Source organism: Pempheris klunzingeri, chromosome 14 (genome assembly GCF_042242105.1).
Source record: "Pempheris klunzingeri isolate RE-2024b chromosome 14, fPemKlu1.hap1, whole genome shotgun sequence".
Taxonomy (NCBI): Eukaryota; Metazoa; Chordata; class Actinopteri; order Acropomatiformes; family Pempheridae; genus Pempheris; species Pempheris klunzingeri.
Window position 1 is genome coordinate 3409261 of NC_092025.1, and position 18870 is coordinate 3428130.

Genomic DNA, 18870 nt, shown 5'->3' on the forward strand with positions numbered 1-18870 from the left:
AAACATCAGATTGGACAGACTGACAATCCACTAAAGAGTCTGAAGTGCTACAAAATGGTCTTAAAAAGTCTAAAAAGTGCAGCATGGAGAATAGATGTAAAAGCTGTTGTTCATATACAGACCATAAATATGGAGTCCAAGTGTGTTTGTTCTTGTTGGGCAGACTGACCACTGGGATCCTCTGAGCTCTCCTGGTCAACTCTGTGGAGGAATCATGAAGAATTAGCTCATATTATGTGTGTCACACACACATAGACTTAAAGAGTTTACTGGTAAACCATCTGATTTAATGCCGTAATAAAGTGTTGCTCATACTGCATTATGCGCAATGTAATAACAAAACAAATGCAAGGGCGTTCAGTATCCATCAACCATTTCTTGGTGTTGGGTCACTCCTATGTGTGAAATGCACCCCTGGAACCAGCTTTCAGCCACGATTGGCCGCTGCAGTCAAAGCAGAGCTGCCCCATTGTTCTCTGTCTTCTCTCCTGGACCCTGCTAGGGCTCCAGCTTGGCTGCTCTTTATATGTGGCCTATACAAAGCAGACTGTCCTCATGGCAGTGACAAAGTTTGGCCTGAAACCTGTTAATTTAGCCCCAGCAGGTACGACACAAAATCTTACAGCTTTTCAGGAGCATGAAATCAAGTTAGCACCGAGCGGCTAACCAGCAAGGAACAAAGGAGTTTCCTCCTTCCGACGTGCAACCAGAACACTGTAAGGACAAGGACTGCCCTTTTGACTTCAGAACCACAACCTCTCCAGCCTGCTGCATCAATGGATTTGCCAGCTAAGAAAACACCAGAGGACCTCCAACTTTTCCCTCCAACTGGTAACAAACCTTAACTGGGAAACTCCAAATTATGGGTTAGTATAATTTAGTATATTTTTCATTTCATATTTTCAAAGAAGTGGTAGTCCTATTAGTCAATATGATTATTAATTACATCTGATAATTATTTCTGATAAATTAAATCCAAATACCCCAGAAATGGTGCAATTGTATTTTAAAGGATGGATAGCAGCTAAAGTAAAGTGTGTGAATGTGAAAAATTCAAAGAAAACTGAGGAAACACAGATTTGTTTTTACTCTCTTCATCCTGACCTTTGATCAGAACAATGATGTTTGTCTTTGAAGGCTATAGGATGACGCATAGACCTGTCACTCTTCATGGACACACTGCTGGGTTCTGGTTTTTCCAGTTTCTTCCTGATAGAAACGTGAAGAAAGAAAAGATTTGATGGATAATATCAGAGTTAACCATTGTTGGCAGCTAGCATCAGTTAGCCTCAATAAATTCCCTGTTTTATACTCATGCAGCCATCAACAGCAGTCAGAAAGTGTGTGTGGAGAAAATGTCAAAGTGAAGAGTTTCAGACTGGTTATACTGGGCAGCTTTCTGATGGGGAAGTAGAAGTGAATGTGAAGATGAAGGATTTTGAAAATGAACATAACATTTCTCTAGATAAACTAACAGTTAAAACATGAATCAGTTCTAATGTTATTTACAGCCGACCTCTTTGCAGGAGATGGTTGTTCTTTAAAATGAAAGTCGCCACGTTTCGACTGGGCACTCTTGAAGGACAGAGAGCTGGGATCAGGTTCAGGTCCAGTTCCAGGTCCAGTTCCAGGTTCAGCAGTGTCTTTTATGTGCTGCTGCTCTGGGCTTCAACACACAAACACACACACACACACACACACACACACACACACACATATACAGAGTTATAATGATGGTGGAGTGATGTGAGTGCTGACCTCTGACATGGAGAAGAGTTGTGGACAGTTAGAGATCCTCCTCTCACCTCTGAGCTCTGGTCTGGCTGTCATGTTCCCCACACAGAGTGGTTTTAGAGGGAGGGACTCCCTCCGCTCTGTCCTCACTCCGATTCATGCTGCTGAACTCACGTCCACATCAGCTCATACACACTTTCACCTGGAGAGAAAACACAAAGCATTTGTCTCCGCTTCAAGTGGAATCATCCTTTACATCCTGTCTCCTGTTAAAACATCAGCTGCTCCTCTACTGATCAGTGTCAGCTGACTGCAGTCAGACAGCAGTGGGAGGCAGAGGAGGCCGCCACCTGCTGCTGCAGTTCTACTGTCAGTCCACTAGATGGCGTCTTGATGCTGCAGTGATGAAGAGCAGCCCAGCACACACAGTACACACAGTACACACAGTACACACAGCACACACAGTACACACAGTACACACAGTACACACACAGGACCGTTTACATCCAAGTGAATTTGGCAGGACGCTTCAGTTTATTTAATATTCAGTTAATTCAACACTACTAAACAACATTTCAGTAGTTCATGATTATTCCACATAGATATTACAGAAAAAGATGCTCTGTATATCTGTAGAACTTGGTTGAGAATCATGAAGTTTTCTTCAGTACCAATGTTCTCCACTGTTAGTTGTCCCATGTTAGATTCTAAGCTTGATTGGTTCATATTTCATTGAATATAATAAAACAACTCAATTTAGAGACAAAATAAATAGAATTTAGCTTTTTCATTATTGTGTAAATGTGTTAAAGTGCTTTGAGTGGTCGAAAAGACCAGAAAAGTGCTATGCAAGTACAATCCATTTACTTTGGTACAATTGTAATCAAGAAATTCAAAGTCTTATTTGCATGGTGTCGTTGACTGACCGGTTTTAACCGGTTACTTTTATCTAAATGAAGTGAATCATGTTTTATAGACTGATCATTTGGTTCTGCTTCATCTGAAAAGTCACTAAATGAATTTAATGGACGTCTCTGAGCAGCACTTGTGTATTCAATTAACCGAGAGAGGAAAAGTTTGAGCTCTTCTCTGCAATCTGAATGTTAACTGTTAACACGCCAAGGGATTAAACAACATAAACCTGTTAAGCAGCAGGGAAGTGAAAGTGAGAGTGAGACAGACTGTGTCGCAGCAGTCAGTCATCAATGTATACATCTCCATGATGAAAGAGGAATGTCAGTGTTCCCCAACCAGACTTAATGCTTTTCTATTTTACTGGGGAAAGACAGCCAGAGAATCAGAAACCACTACATGAAAGAGGTTTCATCTAAAGCTGACATAGAACAGGCCGACCTCACCTAAAACTGGATTCTTATCGTTCATCTATTGTAGCGTACCAGTTAATGTTAAAACTTAGTGAAAAGCCAGGACTGATGGTCTAATGTCCTTTATTGTGAATGCAGGTCATAAACCAACTTGCAACTCAGACCACCGTAGAGCAACATAAGACCGACATGAGAGCTAAATAGAAATTAAAACACAAAAATGTCACATTAGCTTGCTTCACAATTACCACAGTATTTGTTTTAAACCATAAAGTTGAGAGCATACAATTACCTTATTATCGACTGGAGCTAAACTCCTTCTGACTCTTCCGTGTATCTTCTTTATCAGTTGTTTACCGTCATTACCGTGTACGGTTTCCCTTTCAGTTCGTTACGTGCGTTCAGTGACATTTCAAAATAAAACTTTATCACAGGAAATGGGAAAATAAAACACAAGTACATTTCAAAATAAAACTGCACATATTTAACCACAATAAATGTGGGTGTTTTACATGTATATCTAAAGGAATCACTTACTTTTCATTCTAATGTTTTCGCAATAATCTACCAAACTGGTCAAAGAAGCAAATCAATGAAAAAACAGTTGATTGGACGAAGATGTTTGTGTAATCACAACTAAAGCAGTTTTAGTTGCAGTGTGGGTGTTGGTGTTGTGACCCCCTCCCACCGTCTGTCCTGGCTGATGGTGGGGGGGTCGTCAGCTGGTGAAGCTCCTGTCATTTAGCCCTCTGTGCGTGCTGCAGACCTTTAAAGGCTACACGTGTGTCTACACACAGACACTACAGCTGGAGGTAGGAAGGAAACAGGCAGACATCTTCTTCGTGGTGTTCAGCTGACTTCCGTAACCAAGCAACCAAAACCAAAGCACGCGCTTCCTCTTTGGAGCAGGCTAGCGGCTCCTGCTCTCGCGAGACCTGGGGTTGCATAGCAACCTACGTCAACAGCTCCATTGATGAAAGTAACACCAACCTTTCTCTGTCTGTACGGAGTAGAGCTGTTTCAGGACTGATACTGACTTTTCACCTCACATTATGGAGGTAAGTGCTCTTCCTCACGGTTTGGTCTCAAAACGTCTTCAAGGCAACTCAACGTTGATGTTTGAGCATTATACATGTAACCTAAAGCTGGTTAAGGGTCACTAGCACTAGCGTTAAATAGCGGCCTGAATGTGACGTCATTCAGGCCGCGAGCACAGTGAACTATGTGCACGTTCGAGTTTCTCAGAGATCCAAACTCAGTCTGGAATTTCATTCCCAAATTATTGTTCCCAAAACTTGGAGGCCTTAGATTTGTTTTACTCTACAGCTATAATGTTGAAAAAATCCCATAAAAGTATCACATTGTCACAAACAAATGCCTTTCTCTGTCCTTATAAACATAACTTTCCCCTCTCATTGACCACATCTGGAACAACAGAGACACATTATATAAACACAAATCTTTATTCCATGGAATTTGTCCAGGGAATATGCTTTAGTGTTTGATGTAGTCCCTTCTGGTGGTCAAGCCTTTTAAAAACTCTGTAGCTGTTAAACTGACTTGCTGCTGTTACTGTGGTTACAACTATAACTGTGATATTTGGGCTTTGTTTCAAACAGAATTTCTGTTTCAAATGCTGTTTTGTACTGGAATAACCTTATTTCAGGTCTGGACTGGAAAAGTATCTGGTGTCTACCTTTGAAATATTTGATTATTAATAAGGTTGAGGAAGTATCCTTCAAATATCCTTCATTGTAATTATCCCTCCAAAAGGATATAAAAAGGACAGTGATGTGGACTGCTCATTCATTTCACTACTCTGCCATCTATATTAACTTTAACCTCATGTGACACATGTTAAACACAGAGGCAAAACTCGGAAATGACCATTAAGTTTAGTCACTTTAGGTGTAGAATATGGACAGGGTTCGGTTAGGGATGCGAACACTAAGGACAGATTCCGGCCAGAGAATCCCTTTTATCAGCTTTATTGGTTTATGTGTTTGTGGTCTAAACAGAAACAATAAGAGAAAATTGAATAATACAATGAGTATGATAGTTGTATAAAATAAACAACAACTTTGTAATACAGATGTAAAACAATATCATTACTGTACCTACAAACACATTAAATATATACATAGTGCAGTAAACCCAAAGAACAGTAAATGCACAATTATGTATATATAAAACACAAAGAGAGTCTAGCTCTAATTACACTCAGGTTATGAACAGGCCAACACAGCATTGAAAGGTACTAATTAGCCATGCAGACCAACACAGGGAAAATACCTCAAGTTAATACACATAAACTTAAGATTTTGATAATAATATGGAACATGTAACAGCAGCAATAAACTTACTTGTTGTCCATAAACGCACACAAAACAAGGAATGATAGGTTCTCCGTGTCTGCTATAGTCCCCAAGCACGAACAACTGCGCAGCGTGCTGCATCCACCGTTCACGTGCGGTTCACATGATGAGACGTTCAAGCGCATCTGGGAAATTCTAGCACTAACCGAATAGGCTTTCGGACATTAGGTATAATAACTAACTTAACAAAGGGCCCAGCTGTCTGTTTGCAGTGGTGGAAACCCAGTTAAGTACATTTATACTCAAGTTTGTACTACAATACAGTTTTGAGGTCCTTGTAGGCTTCCTTAGTTTAGTATTTCCATTCTATCTTACATCTTACCTCCATTCCTAAATATTGTACTTTATACCCCTCACATTTATTTGACAGCTTTGGTTGCTATAGTTACTTTGCAGATTTAGATGACTAATACAAATCATAAATGAACTAATAAATGACTAAAAATGTTATTATCATACATTAAACTACCCAGCAGTATATACAGTAATTAAAATGAGCTCCACCTTTACCAGCAGCAACATTGATGAACACATTAATGCATCAATAATTAGAATCAAGTAACATAATATATTATTCAGCAATGGCCAATTCTGCACAATCAATCATTTACTTTTGGTACTTGAAGTACATATTAATGGTAATACTTTTACTAAAGTAAAATGATGAATGCAGGATTTTGAAAGCAAGCTTTTACTTACTTTGTACTTTTTACACTGTTATATTGCTGCTTTTACTGAAAGATGGGAATATCTCTTCTTCAACTGGTTATTCATCTTTTCATGAGGACAGTTACTTGTCACTCTCAGCCATTACACATTCTCACTGCAGTCTGTGGCTCTGCTGTGATTGCAGGAGACGGGACCAGAAGGAGAGGACATGTTTGGGTCCTTAGAGGAGTTCCAGATGGTCCTCAGTGAGCTGGTTGGAGACAAGAGTATGGACAAGGTCCGGGTGGAGTACGAGAAGCTCATCCATGCACTGAAGCAGTCCAGAGAGAATGAGAAGAGGCTCATGTCTAAGTGCAGGGAGCTGAACGCAGAGATTGTGTCCACCTCAACTAAAGTCGAAGCGGCCCTCAAACTGTCCCAGGAAGACGAGACAACAATTGCTTCACTAAAGAGGGTATATCAGCAGAGCATGAGAGGCTACAGAACAGTGTAACATGTTGTATTTCTTTGTTTGTTTATGACATTAGTGGGCATAGCTTCCGACATGGAAGTTAAGCTGCAGTTGGGACTGTGTGAACTGAAGGACTTGAAGAGGATCTGAGGCAGCATGTGTAGAAAGTCTGGTCTTGGAGTCTACTACCTCAACAAGGTTTTTGCTAAAATGTTGCTCTGCTGTCACTGTAGGAGCTGGACAAAGCTTGGAAAATGGTCGATGCTGCCCATGATAAAGAGAAGCGGGACAAAGAGACCATCAGGAATTTAAAAGAAGAAGTTGCCAACCGAATAAAAATGGCAGAACAGCAAAGTGGCTTTTCTATGGGCCAAGAGCAGAAGTGAGCCATGTGTCCTCTTCCGTATGCTCTCAATCATTTATTGTGTGGACACTTTCGGTGTATGGAACCAACTGTAATCTGTTTTTTTTTCAGTGAGCTAAGGAAAATGGTTGCAGAGGTGACTAAGGAGAGGGACCAGCTGCTGACAAACGTGGAGGTTCTGAGAGAAAAGCTGAACAAGGCCACTGCAACCCAGCAAGAGATAGAGGCCCAACGAGATAGTGCCGTGGAGAATATTTCTCAGGTATGTATTTTTGATAATGTCACATTAGACACAAGGGGTTTCTGTGACTCAAAATCATGTCATGAAACCTTGATGGGAATATTGCTACAACTACAGTATATCAGATTTTCCAACCGCAGACAAGCAGACAAATAGAGAAGTAGAGGGAAATGCTTCTCTAATTGCTTCTCTACATGTCATGTTACTTGTGTTTTGTAATATTTTTACCACATTGATGAGTCAGCAGATGGCTGTGTGATGCATGAGGAATATGGCTGCAGAAAATATGTACTTATATGTACTACATAAACAGTACACTAGCACACAGACCCATTAACCTTTTCACTAACTGTGCTGTACAGTATATGACTGATTTCAATAGGATTAATTTCTTTTGGCCACTACCAGCATAATTAGCTTCATAGTTGCCCCAAGGAGGAATAACACCTGCTGTGCTGATCCCCCTAATGGGGATCCTTCCAAATAAAGTGAAAACTAATCTAGCTCTGAAGCCAACTCCTGTGTGTCTAAATCCAGCTCCAGCAGGAGCTCCAGGTACAGCAGAATGAAATCTCTCGGGAGATGAGGTTGAAGGAGAAGCTAGACAAAGAGGTGAAGCAGCTGCACATCGACATGGAGGCCAAGATGGGAGACATCAAAGCTCTGAATGTGCAGGGCCAAAGGGCCAAAGAGGAGCAGCAGAGATTAGAGCAGCAGCTGAAAGAGCTAAAGGTGAGCAATGGAGTGGGACACATGCTCTCATTTTTCAAGTTTTCTGTTTAATATCTATCATCTTAGCTGAAAATAAAGATGATCATTGTATGTATGTTTATCATATGTGTTCTTTAACCAAAATATGTAAAGGTTTATTTCTACACATGTATTACATTGGTAGTTCTGTAAACCCCTAACACTAAGTTGCATATACTGTATGCAAATCAATTCAATCCAACTGAATTCTGTACATCAGTGAGACATTATATGAACACACAAACACATGTGTACTGACCAAAACATGGATACATCAGAAAACTTGTGTATAAAACCAACATTTTAAAAACACTATGTATATTGTAAAGCCAACATGCATGTGATTGTGTGGGTTAAAAACATGCTATTAGATTCAAGATTCAAGACCTTTATTTGTCACATACATACATACATTATACACAGTATAATGTGCAGTGGAATGTTTTGAGTGCCTGTTCCAGACTGAAACAATAATAAAATAAAATAAATATCAAATAACACACAAAGTGAAACAATAAGAGTAGAAACACAAGATAAATATATATATACACACACACACACACATATAAAGATAGATATTACTGCACTGCACTATGCAATAAACATAATTTCCTCCCACTCCTCAATCCCCTCCCCTGACTACGACAGGTCCTGAATGAGCGATCCACCAAGGAGCTGGAGCAGATGCAGGTGAAGAACACCAAGCTGCAGCAGGAGTGTGAGCAGCTCGTGTCAGTCAAAGAACATCTCTCCTTGGAAAATCAGCAGAGCGCAAATGAGCTCAAGGTACGGGATGGTCCACTGGTACACATTCACACAGCCGAACAACACACACGTTAACGTATACAGTCTCTAACTGTACAGGCCTGATTGGATGTGTATGTTAGCAGTGTTTGTGTGAGCCTGTGCATGCATGATTTGTCAGAGGTCAGAGGAGAGGTAAGCTCTGTTGGCATTACTCAGACGTGTTTTTCTCTTATTTGTTAAGTCTAAAAGGAAATCATGGGACTAGCACTGTTGTCTTTGTACTGTCTCAAGTCTACAGTATTGGAGGATACTAGTAACAAATGACTACTGCTATTAAACCACAAGGGGGCACTGCACTGACAGTACATCATGTAATGAACAAGGCAGAAACAGGTCTAGTATGTTCTGAACTGTATCCTACTACCAGAGAGCAAAGACAGCAACAAAGAGAAATGTGATGCCTCATACACCCCACCCCCACCCCCCACCCACCCCCCCGCACCTGTAAGATAAGAGAAGAGGAGGTGAATCAGATGCGACAGGAGATTGCCAAACAAACCAAGATGAGAGAAGCCATCCAGAAGAAGTTCCACCAGATGGAGGACCAGAAGGCTGATGTGGACGTGCAGAGGGAGACACTGAAAGCCCAGATCGCTGGTCTGGAGAAAGGTAACTGACATGAACCATTGTCTTCTCTATATTACCTGTCTTTCTCTCCCTCTGAGCTGGCAGGAGGGGCAACAGCTTTATGTGATAAGTGTGAGGAAAACAAGGACCGTCCATTTCTAATCACATCCCAGATGTCAGTTGCTGCAGCCTCTGACACAGTCATGGTTTTTTCAATTGTTAATATTTTTCTCTGCATTTTTGCTTCTGCCCATCTGTTTGCACTTTTACCTGCTTTTCTTTTTCTTGCATGTATTGCACCTCTTAGTCTCTGATATTTCTTGCCATTGTCTTGTTTTTGCTTTACAGTTCTTACATGTGTCTCATTTTCATTCAGACGTAAAGACAGTCTTCTCAGCAGTGTTCATTAAAGAGTAAAGTAATTTACATGATGGAAGAGAACTATTTAATACAAAAATATCCAACACTCGTGGCTTTGACCATCATGTCCCCATCCCTCACAGATCTCGAATCTTCCCAAAAGCAAGTTGAAGCGGACAGGAAATCCATTGATGAGCTGATCCGAGAGAGAGACATCTTAAATAAGGTATGCCTTGGAGCACACCTGAGGTTCTTGTAATATACATGTGGCCCACAGATTATTTTATTTATTCAGTATTTATTTAGTATTTATTCTGTTACCTACGGTTTTCATCAACATTGTGTTGGCTGTTACACAGTAGTACAGCATTATTTTGTAAACTACAGTTCCTGCTTCTCAACCAACTAGAAATACATTCAATACCAGGATTAATATATGTTTACTCACGTTGCTCTATTTGTGTGTATGACTCCATCCAATAGAACATGATCAAAACTGCGCAGTCGACTGAGAAACAGCAGAATCTTGTGAAGCTCCTCGAGCAGGACAAGAAGAATTTGGAACAGGAGATTAATGGCTACCGCCAGGAGGCCCAGAAGCAGCGCAAGATCATCCAACAGCTGGAAAAGGAACGTGACCGCTACATCAACGAGACCAGCAACCTCATGCAGAAGGTGGGTTATACAGAAGCATTTTCTTATTTGGAATATGTTTAATGTCACAAGATAATGTTGAGTTATTTACTATCACAAAGGTGGGAAACCTGGCACTTTGGCCTGTCTGACGGGAATCTTCCTCCCTTCCACAGGTGCAACAGAAAATGAGTGACGTTGAAGTAAGAGAGGTGGAGATATTTGATTGGAGGAAGAAGGTCACTGAGGCAGAGTGCAAGCTCAAACAGCAAGAGAACCTGCTGGAGTCTGTTGTGTCTGAGAGGAACCTCTACAGCAAGAACCTCATTGAGGCTCAGGTACAAATGATGTTTTGTTGTTACCGTGATCCTCAGTTTGTTTGTTAATCATCCGGTAAGGAGTCAGCTAGCCTGTGAGCTAGCCTGTATCCTGCTGTTTAGATTCTGTATTTGCTATATTAGGAAGATGGCTGATGCTAAATATGTCAACATGCTGTAGGTGTTGTGTTTAGCTGACAGGCAGGGCAGCTGTCTCACAGTTTCTCTTAGCTTTAATTCCAACACTTAACCATTGGTTGCTATTGTTTACTTTCTAAGAACAGGAAAAGACATGAAACTTGTGCACAACTTGTATATAACTCTCGCCTTTGTGTTCCTTCTTTAAATTCCCCCCTTCCACCGTCTGTTTCTCTGCATCAGGAAGAAATTGCAGAGATTAAGAGGAAGATGAAGACCATGAACAACCAGGTCACCCGGCTGAGAGATGAGATCACTGCAAAGGAGCTGGCTCTTGCCAAGGATCAGCAGGAACACAAGCGCTTAGAGAAGGATAACGAGGCCCTCAAGGTACTGCAGCCTGTCTCATTGGTTCTTGGTGGAGAGTGGTTTTGACTTCCTCAACAACATTTACTTTGTTATCATTACACGACTGTTGAAAACATGATTCTGATTGGTCAATTGAGCCATTTGACAGTATATTTTTTGTATAATAGACCGTTGCTCAATCAGTATTTCAGCCTTTTTTAATCAATTTCTTTAGCATGAAGTGTTGTTCTAAGCAGGATAATGTACAGCAAGCTGCGGTCAGTATTGCAAACCTAATCCCTTCGCTTCCCTGTTACCACAGGGGGAGCTGCAGCTGATGAAGCTCCAGCTTGAAGAAACAAAGCAGCGCGTTGACAGTCAGAAAGCAGAGCAGCAAAAACTGCAGAAGATCATAGCTGACGCTGATGCAGAGCAGGTCCAGCAGACTAAGCAACTGGAACAGGTAACGACAGGGAAGGAGGTAGACATAGAGGGACAAACAGAGACCTGTATCTGATTATTTGTTGATGAAACTTCTTTCAAGGTGATCAGAGAGCGGGACAATCTGGGCAAACAGCTGCTACGCCGCAACGATGAGCGCACACTTTTGTATGAGAAGATCAGGATCCAGCAATCGATCCTGGGTAAGGGGGACTTTCACTACAGCCAGAGGATGGAAGACGTCCGCCTGCTCAAGCTGGAGCTCAAGAAGCTCCGGCGCAAGAAGAGCATCATGGACAAGACTATACCCAACACAGAGGACCTGAGGTAAAAGAGAACTGACAATGCTGACCGACTTTGCCTGAGCAAAGGAATGACTTCTTTTCTATTAAAAGAAAGGCCATCCACTCATTTATGGGGTAAATTTGGAATAAATATAGTTAAACTGTACAAGAGAACTGTGTGAAACACCTTTTTTGTTTTTTGTGTTGCAGGCGAGAGCTGTTCCATCTGCAGAGGGAGCTGCTCAGGGAGCGGACGACGAACAGCATCCTGGAGGAACAGCTGAAGCCTATAAATATTCACCGATGGAGACGACTGGAGGTGAAGGACTTGTTTAATAGTGTATTAATACTGTTGTTTTTCACTGCCTCACAGTGACATGGATATTTTCACTTCCACTCACATTCTTCCAGCAGAATGAACCTCCTTATTCAGAGAGGACTATTTTGGGCCATTAACATTCTGTAACTGACTCTCCCCTGCAGGGCAGCGACCCTGGCAAATACGAACTCATCCAGAAGATTCAGTCTTTACAGAAACGACTCATTGCCAAGACCCAAGAGCTCGAGGAGCGTGAACTCCTATTACAGGTAAACACTTTCTCCTCAGTGTGTTCACCCAAGCACACACACTCACTGTACACACCTCTTTAGATTAATTAATCTCATCCTCATCAGGGAGCAACATGAGTTTTTCAGAAAGGAACTACCTTCTGGTCTCCGTCACTTTATTCAAGTGGGAAAGTGTTTATCAGCACTGCAGCAGCCGACTGCTTAATGCTAACATGGCAGTTATATGAATAATATACAGACCCTCAAATGGATCAATCAATCAATCAATCAATCTTTATTCATATAGCACCAATTCATTCATTCAAGTGTTATATCAAGACGCTTTCCATAAAGAGCAGCTCTAGACCAAACTCTTCAATTAAGAGAGAGACCCAATGATTCAGGAATTTAAAATTAAGGATTCAAAAATCCCCACATGAGCAGCATCAGGTATTATAATGGAAAAACTCCCCTTTAACAGGAAGAAACCTCAAACAGAACCAGGCTCAGAGGTGGGTGGTTTTCTGTCAGGGTCTGTGTTGGGTGGGAGTTGGACAGAGAGAGAGAAAGAGAGAGAGAGAGAGAGGAAACTTTGAACACTGATTGTTTATAATTCTGCACTGTAGAGCCATTATGTGCATGATTTGACTACGTCCGACTTTAGCACTATTTGGTGATGATATCAAGAAAACACTGTGACAGACAGCACCTCCACATACTGTATCCCACCCTGGGGCGCTGACTGTGAATTTCTACAAACACATGCTGCCTTTAAGCCAAACCCAGGTCGCAGGTCTAGACACAGAAGCAGTTGCCACTTTTCTTTTGTAATTTGTTCTTGAGTTACACAGCATGCAGGGTCACTCATTCCCTTTCTCTCTCATCTGTTAAGTTTTCTCTCCTTCTATTTCTCCATCAAGGAAAAGGAGAAGCTGTATGTGGAGCTGAAGCACATTCTGGCCCGGCAGCCAGGTCCAGAGGCTGCTGAGCAGCTCCAGCAGTGCCAGTGGACCATCAGAGAGAGAACTAAGAAACTCAAGGTCATCACACACACCCCTTTCTTATCAGTTAAGGCATGGCATGTGGTCTTCCACTTCCTCATGCTGTCTGATGTTTGTATTTGACCCCATCAGATTCTGTTCTCTGAATCCTATTTCCATTAACAACTTGATGGTGCTGTCATATTCTCACTCACTATATAAATGTTCAGTATTTCAAATGCTCTGCACTAACACAACTTATTATTTGTATTTGTCCATATGTATTAAAACATTAAAACCTTTATTTGTTTGAATAACACATGTATCTCCAAACAGGTGCCACACCTGAACTCAGGTAAAATGTGGCCCCCTTTTGCTTCTCTCTGCTGTGTGACAAGACGTTGTTCTTTGTCTGATTCCACAGGCGTTGATAGCAGAGCTGAGAATGCTTGACTCCAAGATGAATGAGTACAAAAGTGAGAATCAAAGATTAGCTAATGAGCTGGCCAACATTAAGAGGAAGTACCTCAGTCAGAAAAAGCTTCACAGGTGAGGTGGTGGATTTTTGTTTTACATCGTAGTTTTATCTTTGGGTGTTATTGAGGTACAGTGGGTGCAAGCAGTTTGTGATAGTTAAGTTCACCCTCTGATGTCCCGGAGCTCTGTGTGTCTCACCAGCGAGCAGAGGACCAAGACCAAGGTGGAGCAGCTGGAGGCCCTCCCCCAGCTGTGCAGCAAACCTCACTTCACTGGAGGAGGCTTCAGGATCGACAACCCTGTGAGAAGATGACGGCTGTTCTTCTTTTATATAATTTGAACTGAAAACTTTTCAACATAACCCGGCATTATCAGCAAGTCAAGAGGTTTCAAGCTCCCTGTATTTCACTATTAAGCAATCATGACTTCAATCATGACTAACAATGATAATGTAATTGTGAAAAAACTGCTTTAAATGTCATCGGGGGGGGGGGGGGGGGTTGTCCCTTGCCTCTCCCACCAGCTTTCAGTCGACACTAAATCATGTTCTAAGAGATACTTTTTTGGCCAGTGTATAAATCTTGTGAAACATATCAAATTGTTGTTTTTTCTAGCTTAGACAATGTTCACAGACTGTTGTGTCATTATGTTATTGATATATTGATATGAATCAATACCTTCCTCCCTTACTGTAGTCTACATTCACAGCACAATCCAAAAGGGGTAAAGGGGTATTTTCTGTAGATATCTTGTATAATGGACAAGAGCTAATGTGGTGACACCATCAAACAACCATGGTACGAACAGAATGTGTATCTTAAGCATATGATTGGCTCTAAATGAGGGGAAATGGGGGGGGGGGGGGGGGGGGGGTGATTGGATGGACCTGTCACTTGTGTGGAATGTGTTTGTAATAGGGTTAATAATAATAATGATAAGTTTGTCATTTGCTTTGTTTTCATCAACTTGTAAAGCACTTAAAGAGCATTGCAGCAGAAAAGAACTGTCTTTCCTTTTTCCTTTTTAAAACAATCAGCTCAGAGCTTAATGCCTCATCAGAAATACTGCTGTTAAGACATCTCTGGCTGCACTATATTTACTGAAGAGATTTGATAAAGAGCTGGGGCTTTCTTATGTCTAATATTTAAGACGAAACTTAAATCAGATTTCATTTATCATTTATCATACTCCACCTCTCTGTCTGCATCAGAATGTATAGAATTGTCATCAGCTGTGAAAAGCCCCAGTCTATTAACAGCACACAAATGCTATTGAAATAAGATATCAAGGGACAACCAGCAGTTCTCTGACTTGAACCTGGATCAGTACTATGCTATTTACTACAGTAAATATTTCTGAATAGAAAACAAATTATTGCAATAATACATGGTTATTACAAGCATGATGGAACCAGTGAGACACATTACCCACAGAACAATATTTCCCATGGTGCTTGGATAGAACAGTTCCAGGTGCACTACTAGAGGCTGATAATGAAGGTTTTTCCAATCAGATGAGTGAGTTCATGTGTGCAGGGATTGAACATGTGATGTTTTCACTAAAATTATCTCTTACAGCAACAACCAGGGCTATTTTCCCACACGCATCACTGGCACCCTCTGTTGTTGAGCCACCGTCGATGCTGGTGTGAGTCACAGTCCGACAGTAAGGGGCATGGTGACCACTACTATCACACTAGCACAAATACATATAATATCAAATGAGATAGTATGTGGCAATTTTTTTAATTACCCATAATCCCTCCCTAATCACCACTAGACATACACTGGAATCTGACAACACACTAACAGCACATCTGCATTATGATCTAAATGTATTAACTAAAGCATTGATTTTTTATATTCTATATTGTATACGAGCGGCACAATCTAATTATTATCGATATCTGATTCTGCTGATGTTTAACAGTACAATTAATGCACTGTAATTGTGGTTGATCTGAGGACCCCTGACAGCTGCAGTATGCTGCTAGGAGAGCGTGTTCTTTCATCTGCATAGTTTCCATTTGACAATCTATGACACACAGGCAAACACACAAACTGAGGCCGCAGCCATTCCTGTGGTGCAGTGGCCTACACAGCGAAGGGAATGTTTGTCTTCAACCTCGCCTCAGCGGAATATTCAACAAAATCTCCCTTAAAGCTAAATGCAGAACAATCAGTATCTGTAGGTCCCCAGGTACAGATCCATTGTTCAGGTCTTGTTGAAGCTCATTAGCAGGCTGAAAATGTGCTAATCAGTGAAGTCAGCTGCCGCAGTGGTTGAATGGAATGACACCTGAACACAGACTCAATCTGTTTCCATCCAATTATAACTTAACACCTGCCAGTGTTTAATGACTACAAATATTCACAGAAGTTATTGTGTGCAAACTGGATAGAAGTGTGTTTTTTGTTCACTACAACCAATTTAAACACTACGATGCTTCGACTTTTCAATTTCACTGCAAATATAAGGAGGAATATGCAGCTATTTCCTTATCCATCCAAGTATAGTATAGATAACGTCACAAAAAATGCCTATTCCTATATATTTACAATACTTATAGCTTATGTATAATTTCTCTTTTGCTAAAATAATCAAATAACCATATCCTGTGTCCCACCTCTTTAAATATAGCCAGCGCATTTACAGCCAACTCTGGTGGTGGTGACAGTAGTTGAAAAGCACGACAAAGTGAGAGCTCTCCTTCTTATCCCCCCCTTATGCTTGTGGAGTAATTCCTTCTCCGGAACAATCACTGTATAACCATGGCAACCAGCAATGCTGGGCTGTGTGAGCTATGTTGCCGTAGTAATGGGAGGCCTCTGACAGGCCACATCTCCTTTCTTCCCTTTCTCCCCTTTTTTTCGTGTTATGTGGGGAAGAAGCAGCTGCTTACAGACTAATGAAGTTGGTGTTTGTTGGCTGGTTGGTCATCATCTTTCCAAAACTGTGCTTCTCAATGATACTAAAATGTGTGTAACATGTGGTGCGTATTGTGCAGTGCATGCTTGTGTGTGTGCTGGTTTTGAGTTTTGTAGGTGTGGTTTGTACTGTCCGTTCTGTAGGTGAGATTCTATTTTTTATAGCGTACAGCATCCTCTGACTGAGCAGGTAGGCACAGCATCTCCTGTGTGCTGACGTCAGTCTGCAGCTTCTCTCTTTGTCTTCGCTTGTTGTGTCTGCTTGCCAATTTCTAAAATTATAGTATCTATTTTGGAGGGACAGAACACTTTTTTTCTTTGCTGACCATTCTTCTCATGATAAGTTTTGTCCTGATCACTGGCTCGGACTGTAGACAGAATATATGAGACATTAAAATATGTTAAATGTGCATAATAGACAAGACCTCACTGAACTGTCTGACTGCTCTCAATTCTCTCTCAGGTTGTGAAAAGCTTAATCTGTCAGATCTGCTCATATCTGAGCGCTGGATGTTCTAGACCTCAAAGATAGCCATATTATGACATTCCCCAGTCTGAGTGCACTCTGGGCGTGATAATATCATGTGAGCTGTTACGTCAGTGCATGTGTTTATACTTGTATGGCCGAGGCTTTTAGTCAGAAGGGATAAACCCCGTCCGCAGATTGAAACCAGGGATTATGCAGATTTTGAAGCACAGGCTGCAGACGAGGGAGGGGCCAATATCAATTTCCTGATAGTTTGGCATTTTTCATTAGCATCTTTCTACAGCTACGGTCGCTATCTTTCTACATTGTCCTGTTTTGATCTTTGAATTTAGTATTCTTGGCATTTTTAAATGCCAAAAATTACTGGCTGTGGTTTTTATGTTTGCATATGATTTGATTTTGAGAAGGTTGGTGATGTACTGGAAAGTAATGACATTCTGTGATGAAACTCATCATATTTCATATATCTTTATAATACTGTGTCTCTTAGTGCCTGCTGCTATAATGCTTTCTTTGAATACCTACATAGATGTGTGCTTTAGGGATTGGAAGGCCAATACTATTATAAAACTTGCGACAGGCAGTTGATACAAGTAGATATTGTATTCAAATCTTTTCAGCAATTATAGGAGTTTCATATTCCACACACACTTTTAAGGCTTCCTACAGATGAGGAGTTAGTGGATCTCTTTTTATCAATCAATCAGTAGACAGTTATCATAGTAAATATGATGCTTCGTGTTCTCCAGTGTGCCTCCGAGGCTCTTAGTTTCATTTCATGTGGGCATGTCCATTGATTACAGATAAAACTATTCTTGGTGCTTTTGCAATAATGCAAATTCGCTGATCTTGCTGATGGAGACATTGACAAAAATCTATGTACTGTATATGCATATGACAAGCATTGGCAAGATATTCAATGAGAGGACCTCTTAGCTCCTTCTTAGCCCTTCTTAGGGATATGATTTGACCCAGAAATGCCCACTGTCAGTGTGTGACTGTGTCCATGCATACATGCCATTCTAAGAAGTTCTCTGTTATCAGATACAGCGTGTTTTGTATACTCATATATTAAAGTATGGGCAAGTGAGACTCACTGAGTTCTTTATTCATCAAAGTGAGGTTTTCCACAGTCCTGCTCCATAAACAATGTGTAGTGTTATAAATATACAAATATAAACATGTCTTTTATATTTGTCACTTTACAGTTTTCATGCAAATGCACAGGTTTTCTCCTGTGTGTTACTCTGCTCAGATCTGTGGCACAATGATTAGGCAGACAGTGGGGGAAGCTGATGATATAGTAAAAAGGACTGAATGCATGAGGCAGACGTATAAACAATATGTTACCTTGCTCCAGAAACATCTCCTTCCCCCAAACCTCCTGCTCTTCCTCCTCCTCCTCGTCTCCTCATGAATATTGGGGAATTAATGCGTGCAGGGAGGAGGGAGTGAGGAGGCAGGGACAAAGGGAGAGTGAGAGGATGGTGAGGAAAGAAAGGGAGGGGGTGAGCTGATATCGTCAGAGGCCTGGCAGTGCGCAGGCTCTGTATGAGCAGGGCTGGCTGCCTATTGATTGGAAAACAACGGGCTGTGGGAGGACAGATAAGGGTGGCTGTGGGCTAACGGGTGAGGGAAGGGATACA

General features: G+C 41.2%; 2 protein-coding genes across 3 annotated transcripts in view; one reads left to right on the top strand and one right to left on the bottom strand.

Moving 5' to 3' along the window:
* LOC139213144 (NLR family CARD domain-containing protein 3-like) overlaps positions 1-3439 on the bottom strand; it is a 31044-nt gene extending 27605 nt beyond the window's left edge. Inside the window, exons 1-5 of one of the 2 annotated variants that reach the window (XM_070843776.1) lie at positions 3352-3439; positions 1806-1936; positions 1517-1669; positions 1105-1209; positions 123-201 (exon numbers count right to left, since the gene is read on the bottom strand). In XM_070843776.1, the coding sequence (XP_070699877.1) occupies positions 123-201; positions 1105-1209; positions 1517-1669; positions 1806-1894 (426 nt within the window). In that variant the 5' untranslated portion in view covers positions 1895-1936; positions 3352-3439. The remainder of the gene's footprint in view (positions 1-122; positions 202-1104; positions 1210-1516; positions 1670-1805; positions 1937-3351) is intronic. The other variant, XM_070843775.1, reaches the window with a different exon arrangement.
* Positions 3440-4111: 672 nt separating this feature from the next.
* Positions 4112-14123, top strand: cfap58 (cilia and flagella associated protein 58). The gene is made up of 18 exons (XM_070844009.1): positions 4112-4117; positions 6288-6557; positions 6788-6936; positions 7030-7180; positions 7697-7891; positions 8558-8695; positions 9166-9325; positions 9787-9869; positions 10127-10318; positions 10453-10614; positions 10975-11121; positions 11402-11542; positions 11624-11847; positions 12015-12123; positions 12288-12392; positions 13274-13393; positions 13758-13882; positions 14012-14123. Exons 1-18 carry the CDS (start codon positions 4112-4114, stop codon positions 14121-14123), a joined length of 2589 nt encoding a protein of 862 aa, XP_070700110.1.
* The last annotated feature ends 4747 nt before the right edge of the window (positions 14124-18870 follow it).

What these genes read in the sequence shown, in the direction of transcription:
- cfap58 (XM_070844009.1), top strand. An exon ending in GATCGCTGGTCTGGAGAAAG is followed by an intron (nt 9,326 to 9,786) that starts GTAACTGACATG and finishes CATCCCTCACAG; the next exon opens with ATCTCGAATCTTCCCAAAAG. An exon ending in AGAACCTCATTGAGGCTCAG is followed by an intron (nt 10,615 to 10,974) that starts GTACAAATGATG and finishes TCTCTGCATCAG; the next exon opens with GAAGAAATTGCAGAGATTAA.